Here is a 19,801-nt window from a genome sequence, read left to right on the forward strand (position 1 = left end):
TGTTCTCCCCTTTCTGACCTTTGACACACTCACGCGTGGGGGGGAGGGGGCGGATGAAATACAAAGGGGCCTCTCTTCACTCTCCAATCAGAACTCGCGAAGGAGCCTGTCGCAGCGCCGCTGGCCAATGAGGGGCGGGCGTGGCTGGAAGGTGGAGCTGGCAGGCTTAGACGCTGCAGCTGCTCTGCCTGTCCGACCCAGAGAGGGGAGCCAGGCGGCGGTAGCCCTTTGTCAGTGAAGCGCTTCCAGCGCCGGGGTCGCCTAGCCACGCAATGGCCGGCAATCGGGGTCCCGCCGAGGACCAGCTGAAGCAATGGCAGGATCAGCGGGGCTTCCAGGTACCGCTGCAGGGGCTTCGGGTCTCGCGGCTCAGCAGCCCGTGGGGCGGGGCCTGAGAGGCTGGGTCTTACCCCGAGGGGCTTCGCGCCCCGCCGGCCGCTGTCCCGCTCCGACCCTGCTGCCGCCGCCCAGAGTGTCCCGTCCCCATCGCGTGCGCTGCAGGCTAACGGTCACGGCCACAGAACGGCGGCTGCGTCCATCTAGATAGGGGCGCGGGTGGGATGGTAGCTCCCCCTGTGTGGCGGCGCGAGGGGCAGGCGGGCGGGGAGATGGTACCTTCCACTTCGGGGGGGGGGGGGGCGAGCGGAAGCCCCGGGGAAGGGGGTCGGGGGAAGGGCTTGGCTGAGGAGATGGGCCGTGCCTGGGGGAGGGGCGCTGCTTTTGGCGGCGCTGCAGAGGACGAGGCTTGGCCCCTGTTCAGAGCGCTTGGTGTCAGGGCGGCGGGGCCTGGGCCGGGTTTAGTGTGGCCTGAGCCTGAGCTGCGTGTGTTGCTCAGGCCCGTGACAGTTCTGCACCCCCAGGGCTGTAGCGTGGCGAGGTCCCCAGAAGATGCATCCAGGATTAGCGACATTGACCGGACACCCCAACTGTTGACATGGGGAGTGTCTACACTGGGTGGCGTAGGGCCATAGCTATGCCGCTCTAGTGTAGACCTACCCTAGGTCTCACAGGGACCCTCTAAGGGGAGATCTCCATTTTACAGATGACAAAATAAGTGCAAGAATCAGTACACAATACAGAATTAGTCTGTATCCGCAAAAACCATAAGGAGACCTGTGGCATGTTAAAGAGTAAAAAATTTAGTTTGGGCATAGGCTTTCGTGGGAGGGAAATTTACTTTGTCATATGCATTTGATGGAGCAGGTTTTTGCCCACAAAAGCTACTGCCCAAAATTAATCTGGTATTCTTTAGGGGCCACAAAACAGGGCTAGAGGGACTATGTGACCTGACCAGAGTATCACAGGGAGACACCGGCTAAGGTGGCAGAAAAATCCCTGACTCCAGGCCTCCTAGTCCCTTGCTTTCAATATTAGTCTGTGTTTGCTCTTGGATAGGAAGGGATTAGAGATCTGATTTTCCAGACTGCTAAGACTTCAACTCCTTTTGAAGTGTACTGTAGCTGTAAATACTTCATATTTCTGAAAAATCAGAACCTATGATTTTATTATCACTTTATGTAACAACACTTTAGACTTTGATTAGCTTTGTTTTGTTTGGTGATTTTCCATATTCTTGAGTGTTTAGTTTGGCCTTAGATCAGTTTCAGTTTATACCTCAGTTTCTAAGCAAAAGTGTGATTGAGAGTTGAGTCTGAGCAATAAAATAGATATGTCAGGTGGATGCAACAGGGAAGATCTTGCATTTAACGGTGTTGAAAGTAGATAATAAAAACGCATTATATTCTAAAGTGCTTTTAATTCCAAAAATACATAGAAATAAAACATTTATGTAAGTCAATGAGTACTCCAATTTAGGGATGTCAAAGTGTAGTCAAGGGCGGCCCATGAGTATAGGCCGACTCAGCTGTTGCCCAGGGAGTCCAATGATGATGTTATGCCATTGATGGCTGTGCAGGCGGGAGTGCTGAGCACGTATTCCATCTGGGGCACCAGCTGCCGCAGCCCGCCTCGGGCCACCCCTGTGTAGATGACAAAATGATTAACTGATAAACCTGGGCATATTGGTTAATCCTGTCAACTACACTCATTTCCTGCCCCCGCCTCTGTATCCGAGCAAGTGAGGGTGGCAGGAGTTGGTGCCCCTGAGGAACTGGCTTTAAGCTGGCTCCCCAAGAGTACCGGATCCACCTGCCCCCTTGACCCTGCTGCTGCCTGTGATACAGAGGCAGCAGCACGGAGTAGGGATGTATGTATTCCCTCTTTTCCCCACCAGTAAATTTTTTAGCAGATAGGCTGGCCAGCAGCAGTCCATGTCCCGGCTTGCACTGGGTCTGGGACCTACCCCTGCTGCATATCTGCATTTAAAGTGTATTAGGAGCCACATGGGCAGGCATCCTAGCTCAGTTCCAGCTGGGTCTGGGAGCTCAGGCCACCCTGGGACAGGAGGGTGCTTCCACCCGGCACTGCTGCCTCTGTATTGGGGCAGCAGCATGGGCAATAGGAGCCGGTCCGTGGGGAACTAGTTTTTAAACTGGCTCCCCTTGTGGACCAGCTCCTGCCTGGCACCCCATGCTGCTGCCTCTGATACAGAAGGAGCAGCGAGTGGCAAGAGGTTCCTAGGGCGTGGGACCAGAGCACACTGCCTGCCGGCCCTACTCCTTCAGACTATAGAATAGTTAACTAACCTTGTGAATTCTTATTAACCAATATTTAACATCCCTAGTGTAGAGGGTGAGGGGGGCAGATGGGAGCCAATATGAATGGGGAGCAGGCTCTCCGTCCATGCCGGCTCTGCAGACACACCTGCACCCCCCTTTGCTGCCTCCTACAGAGGTAGCCGGAGGTGGGGGAAGCAGGAGTTGGTAGTGGTGGTGGGGAACCATCTTAAAAGCTGTCTGAAATGATGGCTCCCCCAGCTCTGGCTCCATGGTGTTGCGCGCCCCCCGCCCCCATACTTCCTCCCTCCCACCCCGCACTGCTGCCTGGTCTCTGAGGAGAAAGCAGGAAGGAAGTTTATTTAAAATTAGTATGAATATATTAATACCTGACACTGTAGAATAAAAATAAAGTAAATAAAGGAGTTAGATCGGTTTTAGAAAAGTGCCCTTCATTTTCTTACTAATACACTTGAGAGTTAATATGAAAAAATCATGTGCTGCTCTTTCTAGTGTGCTCTGCTTCATTCAGAAAGCTGATTGTTCTTCTAAAGTCTTATGACTTGTGTGGTGTGGTTTTTTTTTGTTTTTTTGGTTTTTTTGTGTTTTTTTTTTGTTTTTTGTTTTTTCGTTTTTAAAAGCCTTGGGGCCCAGTCCTTTGCCATATAAATGTAATGAATTTCAGTTGCTGCATAAGATGGCAAGCTAACTCAGAATACTCAGGTCTAGAGATGAAAGTTCTGAATAACAATAAGAAAAGTACTTTATTTATTTATTTATTTCATGTAGTGATGCTCTCTATTTAAAGTTGGTGCTTTGAAATTGCTGCTAGGGGTGTCAACGTGTAGACCACAACACGATTAACCAGTAAACCTTTGTTTATCGCTTAATCTGATTGACTACATGCACTCTTCCCCCCCCCCCCAGTTGCAAGGGTGGGGGGAGGGAGTAGGAACCACTCCCCAGGAGCAGTTTAAGCAGGCTCCCCAGGAGCACCGGATCTGCCTCCCCTTCCTCCCACCCAGTGCTGCTGCCTGTGATAGACTGCAGGGTGGAGGTTTAACTGATATGCGTGGGGAGCTGGCTTTTTGCTCTCTGAGTGCTGGCTCCATGGACCGCTTGCTTCCTCCACTCTTTCCCCCCCCCACCCCCCTGCAGAGTCAGTGAGGGGGCACAGGCAGGAGCCAGCACTAGGAGGAGGTGGCTTAAAAGCTGGTTTCCTGCAGCACCTAGCTCTGTGGTGCTGCCTGCTCCCCCACCACCCTCCGCTGCTGCTTCTATCAGACAGTAGTTCCTGTCCATGGGGGATCTGAGCTGGACCAACCTCTGTCCTTGGTGGGCCCAAGCTCACCGCAGATGGAGGCTGCTTCGTGGGAGCGCCCTCCCATAGCAGCCTCTGTCCATTGCTGCCCCTGTTAAATTTAGATTAATCAACTAAGAGCGCCTCTGCCTTTGAAATGTAGCAAGAGCCCCAAAGATTTTGAATAGTTTGGAAAAATCTCTATTAAGGCTTTAAAAATGATTTCAAACAAAGCAAATTTAGAGTGTGAAGAGAGTACTGAACATTTAACATCACTTCTAGTGTTAAATATTTTAGTGATTAACTTCTCAAATGTAAGTTTGAAAACCAAACCACTTGCTGATTTTGTGAGTCCCATTGTAAAAAATGTGATGTTAGATATAACTAGTGTATAGTCCAGTGGCATTTAATGCTTGAAAGTTAGTATAGTGCCTCATCTGTTTTGAAATGCTAATTCTTTCAGTTACTGAAGTTCGAAAACTTTTTATTCAGTAAATAGTATGCCTTTTGTATTTTTCCAACTTTATATAACTATCAATCAGTCTCTAACATTAACTCCAGGGTTTGTTTTTACATTTAAAATTATTCAGCTCCTCATGATAAACATTAGGATTAAATAATCAGCCTTGATGCAGAAAGCAGTTTTTTCTGTAGCTTCAGGAGTTATACTATTCCACAAGTTTATATGATTAGTGTTGTTTTAATTGAATTCTGTTTTACTAATCACTTAAAAGGTATGGACATTTATTTTACATTATAATAACTTTTTCTTTTTAAATAACTTTTCCATTTAGAAACCGGATGCCTTGACCACTGGAGCTGGGATCTCAGTAGGTGATAAACTTAACATCATGACAGTTGGGCCAAGGGGCCCTCTTCTTGTTCAGGATGTTGTTTTCACTGATGAGATGGCTCATTTTGACAGAGAGAGGATTCCTGAGAGAGTTGTGCATGCCAAAGGAGCAGGTGGGTTTAAAAGACTCGTGTTCCTTAGCTGCATAAAAGTCTGCTAGAGAATGCCAGTGAGATTAATATTGCAAATCAGGATTGTGCAATGAGGCAGAAAAAATGTATTCTGAAGTGTATCTATGATATTAATATTAGTCCAAATCCTATGATCAGGAGTGTGTGCAAAAATTCCATCCAGAGGGGGAGAAAAAAAATATACACTTTTTGCATTTGACCTAGATAAATAACTGGGGAGGCAAAGTAGTTTGACTCCAAAGAAAAGTCCTACAGGAGCCTGCCAAATGCTTCTGTGCTGTATTTTTCTCTTTTTAGAAGACTTAAGAATCTGGTGCTGATTTGGTATCTATCTAACTTTAAATAATTAAATAAAGAAGAATAGAGGCATCTGTTTCACAGTTACTCAAAATTGTCTGTTCTGGAGTAAAGTCTTAATTATTAGATGTAATGTTTACTTAGGGAATGGGAATGATTAGATGTTACACATCTGCAATTTACTAAGCAGATACATGCCAATTCAGTTGCCCTTTAAACTAAAACATATACAAAAAATCTGTAACTTTATATCAGAAACAACTTTTACTAGCAACAGTGAAAATAAACGTATTCGCTTCTATACTTTGTATTAAATGAACAATTTCTCTGTCATCTATTCTTTAAGACTTTTATATTTAAATTGAATAATCAAATTGTCTCATAAAAGAAGAGAGACTAGCAAAAACTGTAGTTAGATTCTTCCATTTGTTATTTTTGAACATGGTTTCATGGTCAAAATAGCATTGATTATTTATTTCTAGTGTTAGTTTGAGAATTTGGAATCTGTTTGCAGATTACATGCTATTTTTGTTATCTTATATGGGTTTATGGCATTATTACAAAAGGTTACTGCATTTTTAAGGTATATCAAAATAAGAAAGCATCTAGTTTTAATGAACTACATAGAAAGTTTCATTAAATAGAACTTTCAGTTCCTGCAAGTGAAAACAAATAAAGGAGTACTCACATATGTCTAGGATCTCTTTTCCCTAACAACACCTTCCCAGGAGTGATGCTTAGGTCTCAAACTCAGGTGTAATACTCCCAAATTAATTTTATAAGAGTTAACCCTTATTAAGGATTTTTCTAATTGTAAACCAGAAATGATGTTCTTCTCTCCCCACATCCTTTCCCTATGAAATACAAATATTTCCTTCAAATCAAAATATAAGAGTTTAACAACACTATATCATACAGAATATTACCAAAGGCAATAAACATACTGGCTTAGATCTTCAGGTATTTATGCACCAAATTTGTTTTGCTTTTAGTACCTTTTGAGGTTCTGGGTAGGGATGTGAAAAGCGAACTGTTTAGGGCGAGGTCTGCTGCGGACACGGGCTTCTCCGATCTTCTGGAGCAGCTCCTGCCCATAGTAGGAATGTTAAAATGCATTTATTTTTGTAAATGTGTAACGGCTACTTTGGCTGGGCTGTGGCAGAGCATCCCTGGCATGCCCAGGCCCACTGTGAACAGGCTGTAGGCAGGGGCTGTTCCAGCTGGACTGGAGCAGCTCCTGCCTGAGGCACACCTGGGACTGTTGCAAGTAGGAATTGCTCTAGTTGTCCTTTTACAAATTTATTTACAAAAATAAACACATTTTAACATCCCTATTGTGGATAGGGGCTGCTTGGGTTATTTGGAGCAGCTCCTGTCCGCTGCAGGCCCTGTGGGGCTGGAGCAGCTTCCGCCTGTGGCATGCATAGACCTGCTGCAGACTAGGGTTGTGAATGTGTACCCATGTACACTGCTAACTGATGAGCCTGCTAGCCCCTTTCCCTCTAACCCCTGGCCTCGCGGGGGCTGTTGCTGTTGACGGGGCTAGAATAGCACTCTTCCCGCTGTGGGCGGTGGCTGCTTCCAGGTACTGGTTAATTGGTGTTCAGTAAGGATGATGCTTACCAGGTAACCAGTTACATGTTCCCTTCCCTACTCTGTTGTGGTTCTGTGGTGGATGGCCCACAGAAACCTGTACTGGTCACAGCATTGTGCCGTGTACTTGTACGTGTACTGGACATTGATATTCTTTACTGAAATGCTGTGTGTTAAAGTTAGTAAAATTTGGGCTGCTCCACATTTATTTTGCTTCATAGGATTAAGAACCTCAGTTTCCTGCATAAGAGAACACTGAACAATCTAATTAGAAGGTGTAGTGTCAAAGCCCAGCGCACATAGAGCAAGCAGCATATTAATTTCATATGATTGAGCAAGGAAAAGCTACAAAAGAAGTAAGTGTGTCTTAAGGCAGAAAGGGGTAGAGTAAAGAAGTCAACAGAGTGGTGGCTTGAAGTGGAGGGGAATGTTATGATGAATTTTCTTCAATTTCCAGAATTATTTTTCCACAGTTGCCCTTTTCCATACTTTGGTTGTGCCTCCTGATGTTAGCCAAAGTCATCTGATTTGTGCTATTCACACTTGTTCATCCAGTCATAGTAGTTTTGTTTTTTCAGGAGCTTTTGGCTATTTTGAAGTGACTCATGATATCACCAAATATTGTAAGGCGAAGGTATTTGAGCACATTGGAAAAAGAACGCCAATAGCTATTCGATTCTCCACTGTTGGTAAGATGATGTATTTAATGTATGTGGCCTTTTATATAATACATTGAGAAACTGTGTAAAATTCCATGTAGTTTTGACCATTTTTCACTGCCCTCTCAGCTAATTCCTTTCCCCTAGATTTGTTCTAAAATCTTGAGTAGTGTTAAGTGGCTGCCATTTCATGTAACATCAGCCTACAGTAGTCATTTTTCTTTCCTAGTAGGAGAGGAAGTATGCATCTTTGCGGAAGACTTAGGTTCTCTTCCTTGCTCTGTTGTAGGCTTTATCATTCTAGGCAGGCCATGATTAACACTTCTCTGCCTTGGTCTTTCATTAGAATTACTATCCTTATTTTTCATTTTTACCTGGCAGCAGTGTTGTGAGACAGGTAAGTTACAGCTTTTTACAAATGAGTTTGCAGGCCAATACCTTGCACATTATATGACTGAAAATGTGATTTTTTGAAACACACAAACAAACAAACATGTAACTAAAAAGTGGGAGGTTCTAAAGTTACCATAGCAATTCATAGTTTTTTGTACTTTTATAGTTATTTACAACTTTTTGTACCTTTTACAATATTTGTAAAATCTTGAAGATGGTTAAATTGAGGATTCTTGAATCTTCTGGAACTATGTAAAGAGTCTAGAGATCTTAATAACCCAGGGGATTTGCTTGTGTGGTTCAAAGCTCTAGCAGCTGAGCAATGCTTATGTGTTCTGAGGATTTGGACAGGCAGCTGGAGTTACTGACAGAACAGTGTATGCACTAAAGTGCTTTTTCAGTTCTGCTTTGTGCATTTTCTCCTCTCTGTATAGCAGAGATGGGGAACTTTTTTTGGACAGGAGGCCATTCACCTACAGAAACATTAGTTGGGGCTGCACACAAGTGAGAAGCAAAAAAGAAAACCAAACCCTCACTGATGTGGCCCCTGATTGAGAAGGAGACAGATGCTTTCCACATTTCTTCACATACATAAGAACGGCCATACTGGGTAAAACCATGGTCCAGCTAGTCCGTATCCTGTCTGCCAACAGTGGCCAATGCCAGAAGCCCCAGAGGGAGGGAACACAATAGGTAATCCTCACATGATCCCTCCCTGTCACTCATGATCCCTCCCTGTCACTCATTTCCAGTAAAAAATGAGTGCACTTTGCACCATTTGTTTCCCACCCCTGTAGTATAGTGGTCAAAAAGCTTGTGTATGCTTTGATGCTCAGGATGTGTTACAAGCATTCCCGGTGCTTGAAATAGTGGGGAAAATATATAAAATTATCCAGATGAACAAAGCTTAAAAAGAAGCAATAAATAATTGTGGGCCTACCTCTTTGTGTCCTCTCATGTTAAATATATGGCTGTGTGACTTTTCTTTTTCCCATCTTGACACTTGTTTTGTGTATATCTACATGTTTCTTCTAGCTGGGGAGTCTGGTTCAGCTGACACAGTTCGTGACCCTCGAGGCTTTGCCATGAAATTCTACACAGAAGAAGGTATCTGGGATCTTGTTGGCAACAACACTCCCATCTTCTTTATCCGGGATGCCATGCTGGTGAGTGAGACTATGGGTGTGAGTAGATTCATCACATGAGGTAAAGAAGTCCAAGGATTTGTACAAGTTGTAAAAAAGGGTATAGAGATGCATAAAATACAGATTAGCAATGAAAGCTTATTTTACCTTGATAGTTTAATGTATGTTTGAAATTTTTGACTGACACTGAAGCTACTTTAAGGAAAAAATTATGGCTTATTTGCATTTAAATAAACTGGCTAGTAGAAAGATTAAGTTATTAATATGTTTGTATTTTTACCTCCTGTGTGATCAATATCACGTTTGAGTTTAAATGGCTAAGATTTTCAAGCTGTCACTTTGAATTTGGATTATTTTAAAATTTTTCACTTTTTAAACATTCCTCTAACCTGTTTAAATGTTGAAACAGGAATTTAAACTTTGTTACTCATCCATTTTTTTAATTGTATTTGATAAGGAAATAATCTTAAGTGTGGAAAGTAGTTTTCCCACTTTTAATGTCTATGTATCTTATTCAAAATAGGTCTACATTTTATAAGAGAGGGGGCAGGATTATCTTTCTCAAATTCAGTTAAAACAGTGGAGATAGTTGACTGATATATCACTATAATTTATTCAATTGGGGCCAAATTTGTCAGTCTTTAATTTTGCAAAAGTCCCACTGAGGTCAGTGAAAATCTTAGTGGGACACACTGTAATAGGCATTCTCAGACTTGGAGTCAAAGCCTGAGTCCCATTGCCTGTGGCTGAAGCTCAAGGCTTGTATGTACTCTCTCTCCTCATGTGCTCATATGAAGATAAACTCTTTAATATTCTGAAAAATCTTTGTATTGGATGATCTTCTGTTATGACTTGTTTGGTCAGACATTCCTCTCTAAGTGCTCCCACCCAGTACAGTGTTTCTGTAGTGGTAGACTTAAAACCTCCAGACTTCAAATCTTTTACTCTGATGGGCTAATTCCCTTTAAGGACAGACACAGTAGATGCCTCTTCCATGTTGGAGACTCTCATATTCTGAGTTGATACTTGATATAATTATCCTTCTCAAGGACTTTTTCAATTGTAAAGCTGTATCATCACCTCCTAGAGAAGTCTATGAAGATCTTGTCAGATCCAGAAGAAAGCAGTTCCAAAATTTCATTAATGAACATGCATCATATGGCACCCACTGAACAGACAAGTAACTCTTGAAACCACCAAAGAATCAGCACTAAAGAAAGATCTGGTGACAGCATTGACACCAGGACTAAAGCAGACACTGACACTTCCAGAGCAGTTTCGTTCTCTAGACTACTCCAGGAAGCCTTGCATGACAGGGTTTCCAGACTCCTTGCCATGGAGCTGTGATATTAAAAAACTTGAAAGCCCTGGTTCTAACTGGAGCTTGACACCTGGTTCCTTAGCAGGGAGCCTGGAAATCTTGAGAACCCCAACTTGAGCTGTCTGGCTCTCTGCTGCAGATTTGAGAGCCTGGTAGTCTTGGGAAGAGCTCCCAGGGTTTGCAGCTGTGGAGCAGCCCAATATTCCAGACTCAGGACGCTAGAGCAGCAGTGGGCAACCAAGAATCCTGAGTGGCCCTCCACCTCAGTGGGCTGCAGCAGCACATGGGTTCCACCCGCGGACCCCCATCTGCCTCCTGCCCCATAGCCCCTGCACTTATCTATTTCTCCCCCTCCCTCCCAGCACTTTTGGAGCACGGTGAATCTGTTGATTTATGCTCTGTTCCTGCTCTCCCCTTTCCCTCCTTCCACCCCCCAGACGTTCAAGCTCAGGGAGGGGGAAGAGCAGGGATGGAGTATCAGTTAGCAGATTCATGGTGCTCTGAAGGTGCTGGGAGGGAAGGGGGAAGTGCAGGGCTCTGGTGTCCTAGTGCTCAAGAGACATATGGGAGAAGGGGGCAGCCAGAGAAGAGGGTCTGCAGATCACAGATGGAGCCTCCTTGAGCTGCATGTGAACTGTGGGCAGTATATTGCCCACCACTGCCCTAGAGCTTCCAGGCTTATCATTCTGCTGATTCTTGTTGTTAATATAAATATTTTACCAGTTCAAGATTGAGGGTGAAATTAACACAATAGTTGGTAGTATCATGACAAAGCTTGAAAACCTCAATGCTGTTTTTCTTTTACAGCTTCTCCCACCAATAACTGTGACTTGTCACTGATAATACTGTCTTGAAGTGCTGATGATTTCATTCTTGCCCCATAGTAGCTTAACATGTACTTTGTCAAGAGCCGTATATTGCGGCTGAAATAAGTTCTATGTATCAAAATACTACAGGCGACCTCACTTACGATCTAATTGGTTCCTGGAGAACTGTCGTAGGTTGAACCCTTATTTTCCATAGGCACAATGTTATAAATGGCAGTTCCATTCCTGGAAACCCATTTCATACCCTAAAAATACAAACATTGACTACAGAAATGGAAGAAAACTAAATAAAACACAAATGTATGCCTTTACAAATATTTGTTAACTTAAAACAAATATTCAGTATGAAAATAAAGCACAGAAACTATATTTGAAAATTTCCAAAGTAAGGGCTTTCCTGGCTTCTTGGTTGATTTTTTTCTACTCTGTACATCACTTTTCCTTTTCTCAGACATGGTGAACAGCAAAAGTAGTTCAAATAATGTACAAAAATAACTAAAAAGTGAAGACCAATGTGGCGGAGACACACGCAGTTCAAGCAGGAGCTGCAGACCAGCGAGTCTGACTGATCTTGTGTGTTTCCTGTTTTGGGATGATGCCTGGAGTCTGCGTCATACGCCTTCGTAAATGCGAGCTTCAGACGTAAATTGGGTTTTATTTTAGACGCTATCTCACATGGACAAAAAAAAAGGTTGTAAATGTGGGGGTTGTAAGTCGGGGGTCACCTGTATGTGATCCGTTTTCTTGGAATGCTAGTAGTATGTAAATCAGGGATGGGAAACCTTTATTTTGGGGCAGGGGCCCATTGACCCACAGAAAAAGCAATTGGGGGGCCATGCACAAATGAAAAGCAACCTCGCTTTTATTCCCCCGAAACCCTCAGTGAGGTGCCCTCAACTGAGAGAGAGGAATACATTCTCCATATTTCCCTTGGGAAGTAATTTTCCCAGGCTAGTAAATTTTGTGTGATCCAGTCCTGTTGGGGGACAGTGGAGGGACTGGAACACAGCATGGTCTCCCCTATGCTGGCAGGTAACCCTGAGCCTCGGGGGCTGCATCCAGGCAAGCTGCATCCAGGCCTTATGTTCCCCACCCCTGATGTAAAGGGACCCTCAACATAATTATAAAGAATTTAGTTCTAGTAAATTCATCTTAATGTTGTTTGTTTGAAATTAGTTTCCATCCTTTATACATACCCAAAAGAGGAACCCTCAGACTCACCTGAAGGATCCAGACATGATGTGGGACTTCTGGAGCCTTCGCCCTGAATCTCTGCACCAGGTGGGAGCTTATTGCCTTTGAATTCAACTTATGTTGAATTCCCTATTCATGAAAGAATATTTAAATCATGTTTTTGTTTTGTTTTTAAATATTTTATTCTCTTGGGGTGTGTCTACACTGCACCCTTAGCTTGAAATAAGCTATGCAGTTTGAGCTACGCGAATTGCATAGCTTATTTCGAGTATATTTTGAAATAGTTTATTTCATAATTTGGTGGTGTCTACACCGCGCCAAATTTTGAAATAAACCGCTATCCTGAAATGTCCCTTAATCTTTGTGGAATGAGGTTTACATGGACATTGGAATAGTGCGCACACCCGTTATTTTGAAAGGTATTTCGAATTAACAGGCATGCTGTCAAGATGCAGAATAGCTATTTTGGGATACCAGAAGTATCCTGAAACAGTGCCATAGTGTAGACGTACCTTCAGGCAGTCTGGGAATTTCCATTATCTTTTTGGACCAATAAGGCTATATACTAATCTTAAATTGTTAGCAATTATTTGAAATTCAGTAAAACTCGAATTATATACTTTTAGCCATCTATTAAATGATAACTACTAGGTTTGTGTCCTCTTACATTTTTCTGTAAAGTTAGCTAATGATTAAAGTGATTATCCAAAAAAAGTGTCCTTTTTTTCTTATAGCTTTTTTTTTCTTGAACTAAGTTGTTAATGAATTAAAACACTTTACTTTTAATATATTGATAATTTAAGCAGTTAAACTATTCGGAATCTTTAGCCAACTATAAAAATTAATATTAAAAAATTTCTGGGAAGAGAATGCTGATATGGCTTAATGTAGTTTTAAAAGTCCCATTGTCCTCCCCCCGCCCCCCCCCCCCCGCCTAAATGTTTAGGGGTTGATGTCAGCACACATCACATATTTTAATTCTTCTGGGAGGATGGTCAGAAAACAGTATATCAATGTTATGTAATGTGTGGTATACATTTGTAATACTAGTGGAAAAGCAAATATTTTTAAAATGTTGAAAAGCTCAGTAATTTTAAGAAAAAGTGCTTGAAATAAAGGATTTTGTACAATCCTAAACTGAAGAACAAACAGCGTTTTCTGTGGCCATTGAATGCTATGTTCGGCAGTATTTCCGCATCAAAGGGTTTTGCTAAAACTGGTTTGTCCATGATTTTAAAAAATTAAAAATACGGGAAAAGTTGCCACAATTAGCTCCAAAACTACAGTAGCTAACTTATTTCCTTGAAAAAGCATTGTAACCACACGTTAAGTTGGTGTCCATTTTTCACTTCCTTGTTAAATGCTTAACCTTATTGCATATTCATTATCTTCACTGACCCACTTATTAGAGCTGCTGAAATTATGTTTCAGAAGTCTTCAAACAAGAAATTAGTCATACAGATCTTGGTACATAAACTGTCATGATGGTCTGCACCAGACCATTTCCATTTATACCATTGATTTAGATGAGTCTATGTGCTGGTTAAGGATTATAGTGAATCAGTTTACTAATTACTAGAATTGTCTATGCTTTTTATTTAGGTATCTTTCTTGTTCAGTGATCGTGGTATTCCAGATGGACACCGCCATATGAATGGATACGGATCCCATACTTTTAAACTGATTAATGCAAATGGCAAAGCTGTTTACTGCAAATTTCATGCAAAGGTATTGTTTTTAAGTTTAGCCACTTGGCAATACTTGGTGCCATATGAATCCAGAAGTATGATGCATCAGTTGTTGGTTTTACAAAGTTGTGGCTTTTTGGGTTTTTTTTGGGGGGGGGTGGGAGGATTATACAATATTGTATAATCTTTCACATCTGCTTCAGGGAAGATCTTTACAGGTATTAGAGTAATAGTCTAAGATCCGCACAAGATTTTCAATATGCTTTACTGGCTGTTATGGAGAAATCCTGAACATTTTTCTTGCTGACATTTAGTGTAGATGTAGGAATCTGTATCTATGTCCTACCTGCTTACATTTTACTTTTCTTAAAGTTTGTGTAGGTGTGATGGATATAAATATATCCCTGAATCTTTTCTTGTGTATTAATGTTGGGGACGAAGGGGTTGGTGTGTCTTTCAGAAATGTTTGACATCTTAGTCTACTTTTGTGCATGTGATATATTTGGTGCCATGGTTCATACTTTCTAAAGTATAATCCAGGTATAATCCCTGCTAGTTATGTTTAATTACAAATAGTTATGAGTGTCACTTCTTCTTCATTTGATTACTGTTAGACTGATCAGGGCATCAAAAACCTTTCTGTCGAAGAATCAGGAAGATTGGCTTCCACTGATCCTGACTATGCAATACGTGACCTTTACAACGCCATTGCCAGTGGAAATAGTCCATCCTGGACTTTTTATATCCAGGTTATGACGTTTGAAGAAGCTGAGAAATTCCCATTTAATCCTTTTGATCTAACTAAGGTAACTAAGAGGTGTATGTGTGTATACAAAAAATAGTATTGAAGTTACAAAGTCAAGCAGTCAGTTTGTTTTTACAAACTTAATTTTCCCTTCCCCCTTCTACATATGTCATGTCCTAACATCACATGAGAAATGCACGGCAGAGCCAACAATAGAACTGCCCTCTCCTGGGTTCCAGTCTTAATGCCTTAAACGCAAAAGAATATCTTCTCTCTCTTTCACTACCTTCTTCATTCAGAATTCGTTATGTGCTGTGAATGAGAATAGAATCTTAAAGTCAAACAATGTGATCATGTTTATCTCCCCTCTGAGGGGAGCGGAGAAGTGGGGCCATGCAGTTGGGTGGGTCAACAGTGGAACAGGCAAGCCCCGTCCCCAGTGGGGATCGCCAGTCAGGTGGAGGAGAAACAATGCTGTGAAGCTCCATGTGACAAAAGCGGGGCAGCTAACAAGCCCCGTCCCCTGGGAGCCCCGGCTGGCGGGGCAGCAGCAGGACAGGTGAGCCCTGTCCCAGGTGGGGGATTCCACGTCCGGTGGGGGAGAAGCTGGGGTGCGGAGTCTGAGGAGCTGTGGCAGGCTGGAGCCAAAGTCCAAGCCCTGCAGGCTGGAGCCTAGTGGTAATGGGGCTGTAGCAGAGCCAACTGCAAGGAGGGGGAGTGTACTGGGAATCCAGTGACGGGACCTCCCTATATCCAGCAAATTCCCTCATTTGGGATGGGTCAGGGAGGTCCAACCTGTAATATAACCTGTTTTCTTGCTGTGTTTTATAACCTGTAGTAATCATAGTGTATATATTGTATTTTCTAGGTTTGGCCTCATAAAGACCATCCTCTAATTCCTGTGGGCAAACTTGTCTTGAACAGGAATCCTGTCAATTATTTTGCTGAGATAGAACAAATAGCCTTTGATCCAAGCAACATGCCACCAGGTATCGAACCTAGCCCTGATAAAATGTTACAGGTAAGCAGACCAACTTGATATATTACTCTGACATAGATAACATCCTCTACACAGAATTTCTTCTTTGTAGGGCTATGTCTACATTTAAACCACTGCAATAGCACAGCACCTGGAGCACTTCAGTGTGGGTACTCATTACAGTGACCAGAGGGGTTCTCACATCACTGTAGTTAACCCACCTCATTGAAAGGTGATAGTTAGCTCAAGGGAAAAGTGCTGCTTTCATTGATTCATTGCTGTCTACACCAGGGATTGGGTTGTTTGACAGTATCGCATAGATGTGGATTTTTCAACACCTGAGCGATGTAGTTGAGTTAGCCTAACTTGTTAGTGTATATCATAGAATACTGGGACTGGAAGAGACCTCGAGAAGTCATAGTCGAGTCCCCTCCCCTCATGGCAGGACCAAATACTGTCTAGACCATCCCTGATAGACATTTATCTAACCTACTCTTAAATATCTCCAGAGATGGAGATTCCACAGCCGCCCTAGGTAATTTATTCCAGTGTTTAACCACCCTGACTGTTAGGAACTTTTTCCTGATGTCCAACCTAAACCTCCCTTGCTGCAGTTTAAGCCCATTGCTTCTTGCTCTATCCTCAGAGGCCAGGAAGAACAAGTTTTCTCCCTCCTCCTTATGACACCCTTTTAGATATCTGAAAACAGCTATCATGTCCCCTCTCAATCTTCTCTTTTCCAAACTAAACAAGCCCAATTCTTTCAGTCTTCCTTCATAGGTCATGTTCTCTAGACCTTTAATCATTCTTGTTGCTCTTCTCTGGACCTTCTCCAATTTCTCCACATCTTTCTTGAAATGTGGTGCCCAGAACTGGACACAGTACTCCAACTGAAACCTAATCAGGGCAGAGTAGAGCGGAAGAATGACTTCTTGTATCTTGCTTACAACACACCTGTTAATGCATCCTAGAATCGTGTTTGCTTTTTTTGCAACAGCATCACACTGTTGACTCTTATTTAGCTTGTGGTCCACTATTATCCCTAGATCCCTTTCTGCTGTACTCCTTCCTAGACAGTCGCTTCCCATTCTGTATGAATGAAACTGATTGTTCCTTCCAAAGTGGAGTACTTTGCATTTGTCCTTATTAAACTTCATCCTGTTTACCTCAGGCCATTTCTCCAATTTGTCCAGATCATTTTGAATTATGACCCTGTCCTCCAAAGCAGTTGCAGCCCCTCCCAGCTTGGTGGTATCTGCAAACTTAATAAATTAACAGGTGTGTTGTGAGCAAGACATGAGAAGTCATTCTTACGCTCTACTCTGCACTGGTTAGGCCTCAATTGGAGTATTGTGTCCAGTTTACTGTTACTGTTTCTCCCTCCTCACTGAGCAATGAGCCTACCCGGTCCTTGGTCTTTCTCTTGCTTCTAATATATTTATAGAATGTTGTCTTGTTTCTCTTTATGCCTGTAGCTAGTTTGAGCTCGTTTTGTGCCTTTGGCTTTCTAATTTTGCCCCTGCATTCCTGTATTGTTTGCCTATATTCATCCTTTGTAATTTGTCCTAGTTTCCATTTTTTTTTTTTTTTTTTAAAAGATCATGAAAGATCTCCTGGTTGATCCTAGGCGGTCTTTTGCTATATTTTCTATCTTTCCTATGCCACAGAATAGCTTGCTTTTGGGACCTTAATGTCCCTTTGGAAAATTTGCCAAATCTCTTCAGTTGTTTTTCCCCTCAGTCTTGCTTCCCATGGGTCCTTACCTACCAGCTATCTGAGCTTACCAAAATCTGCCTTCCTGAAATCCATTGTCTCTAATTTGCCGTTCTCCCTTCTATCATACCTTAGAATCACGAACTCTATGATTTCATGATCACTTTCACCCAAGCTGCTTTCCACTCTCAAATTCTCAACCTTCTGAAATAAAAAGTTGTCTTGTTTTTTACCCCTTTTAGCCTAACCCAGAGACTCTCAACACGTCAGTCTCCTATGTCTATCTCCACCTCAGTCAAAGTGTGTATATTTTTAATATAAAAGGCAACACCTCCTCCCTTTTTTCCCTTGCCTGCTCTTCCGGAGTAAGCTGTACCCTTCTCTACCAATATTCCAATTGTGTGTATTATCCCACCAAGTCTCAGTGATGCCAACGATGTCATAGTTGTATTTATTTATTTGCACTTCCAGTTCTTCCTGCTTATTACCCATTCTTCTTGCATTTGTATATAGTCATCTAAGATACTGATTTGATCTTGCCTCCCTGTTGTGCCCTGATCCTCCTTTCTTTCTGCTATTATAGCCCACATTCCCTCCCACTTACAACCCATCTCCCAGTTCTTCACTCACCCATGGGCTTTGGTCACCCATGGGCTTCACTCACCCATGGGCTTTGGTCACCTGTCCCCATCGAACCTAGTTTAAAGCCTAAAGCTTTCATATTATTGTGGGTGTTACTGTAATAACTGCAGAGGGTTTAGATGGTAACCTGGAGCAAGGGAGTTGGTGGGGGGGGGGGGCAAGAGATGTTGGGGTGCCAGAGGCAGGCTGTGGCTGGGATACACTTACATAGGCGACTCCTGGCCAGCAGCCCTGCAGGAGCTTGAGGCAGGCTCCTTGCCTGCCGCAGTCCCATGCTATTCAGAATGGCTCGCTGCTCCCTGTGGTTCTCTCCTTTGGGTGCCAGTGTGGATGGATGGGATGGAGGGGGAGCCTTCGTGTGTTGCCTCATTCCTAGCAAAATCTCTCAACTCCCATTGGCCAGTTTCTGTGAAGCTTCTCCCTGCCCCTTGCTCTCTGTAGCTCTTAGCTCAGAATGCTGGCAGCTGCTTAAAGTGGCTGGAGGGTGGAGGCTGCTCTCAAGAAGCTGGCTTCTCTGTGCCTGAGCATCCAGGCAGGGTGGCCCACGGGCCAGATCCAGTGGCTTGGCAGGCTAGATCCAGCCTGCAGGCTGTACCTTGCCTTCCCCTGGATTAAAGGCTTTAACCTGACTAAGTTTTTAGTTTGGCGCAGTCCATAATAAATAGTGCACATAATTTTTTATGGAGCTAATATGAAGTCTTTTTGCTTTCAGATAAGACACTCTTTTATGATCACTCCTTCAGTTAGCTCCTTCACTGTTTGATTTACAGTGGGGATTTTAATTTCTGTTCCCTTAACATAGTAAACAATTTGTTTCTGGTATTATGTAAGGAGGCACTTATGCCAGCATACCTACTCTAATGCCCCTTTTAAAAAATACAGTCACTGCAATATTGTCATGTAAATATGCAAGAAAATTAGAAGGGATATATTACATACAGAAATTTGAAAATAATTACTGTAAGTTGAGGATAACTAGTCATTTTGACTTTTATTAAGGATTATTAAATGAGCATTTTGATCACATAACTGCTTATTTCAGTGGGTAGTTTCAAAAGTTAGTCATGAAAAATACACTTGTAGAAAAATATGTTCAGGATCAAACTTATTGTCATATATGGGATTGGGAAAGAGTTTTCCCTTAGTCAGGTTGGTAGTAACTTTGGGGGGAAGGTTTGGTCCTCTTCTGCAAGGTGGACTGCTGGTCAACTTCCTGGATTATCTGAGTATATATCACTTCATTTCCTTGCTATGTGGGGAGGGCATTGGTACATCTGGGTCCTCCTATTTTTTCCTTATGGCATATAATACTGTGGTCTCCTGTGGGCTTTAATATTTGGACTAATTTAGGTTGTTTGGTTTTGTGTGAGGGTGCTGAATGGTGACTTCTGATCTACAGTAAGTGAGACTAGATGATGATGGTTCTTTCTGGCTAAATGTAAAAAAATATTGAATTATACGTCACTTTTATTTTAGGGTCGTCTTTTCTCATATCCTGATACTCACCGACACCGTTTAGGACCCAACTACCTACAAATACCTGTGAATTGTCCCTACAGGGCTCGTGTGGCCAACTATCAGAGAGATGGACCTATGTGTGTGTCTGACAACCAAGGTATCTTGAAAATACTTTGAACATAATATATTTGAATTATGTATACCGGCAACAAAATGACTTATCTATTCCTTGATGATAGTTCATTTCA

The 19,801-nt window shown here is 42.7% G+C and overlaps 1 protein-coding gene across 1 annotated transcript in view; it reads left to right on the plus strand.

Annotated features, from left to right (window-relative positions):
- Positions 1 to 239: 239 nt before the first annotated feature.
- Positions 240 to 19,801, plus strand: part of CAT (catalase) — a 30,339-nt gene continuing 10,777 nt past the window's right edge. Inside the window, 9 exon segments of the mRNA NM_001286934.1 lie at positions 240 to 338; positions 4,710 to 4,881; positions 7,368 to 7,478; positions 8,877 to 9,007; positions 12,311 to 12,415; positions 13,931 to 14,056; positions 14,631 to 14,822; positions 15,630 to 15,782; positions 19,572 to 19,710. Coding sequence (NP_001273863.1) covers positions 273 to 338; positions 4,710 to 4,881; positions 7,368 to 7,478; positions 8,877 to 9,007; positions 12,311 to 12,415; positions 13,931 to 14,056; positions 14,631 to 14,822; positions 15,630 to 15,782; positions 19,572 to 19,710 — 1,195 coding nt within the window. The 5' untranslated portion in view covers positions 240 to 272.

This window comes from Pelodiscus sinensis, chromosome 5 (genome assembly GCF_052426305.1).
Source record: "Pelodiscus sinensis isolate ZL-2025 chromosome 5, ASM5242630v1, whole genome shotgun sequence".
Classification (NCBI taxonomy): domain Eukaryota; kingdom Metazoa; phylum Chordata; order Testudines; family Trionychidae; genus Pelodiscus; species Pelodiscus sinensis.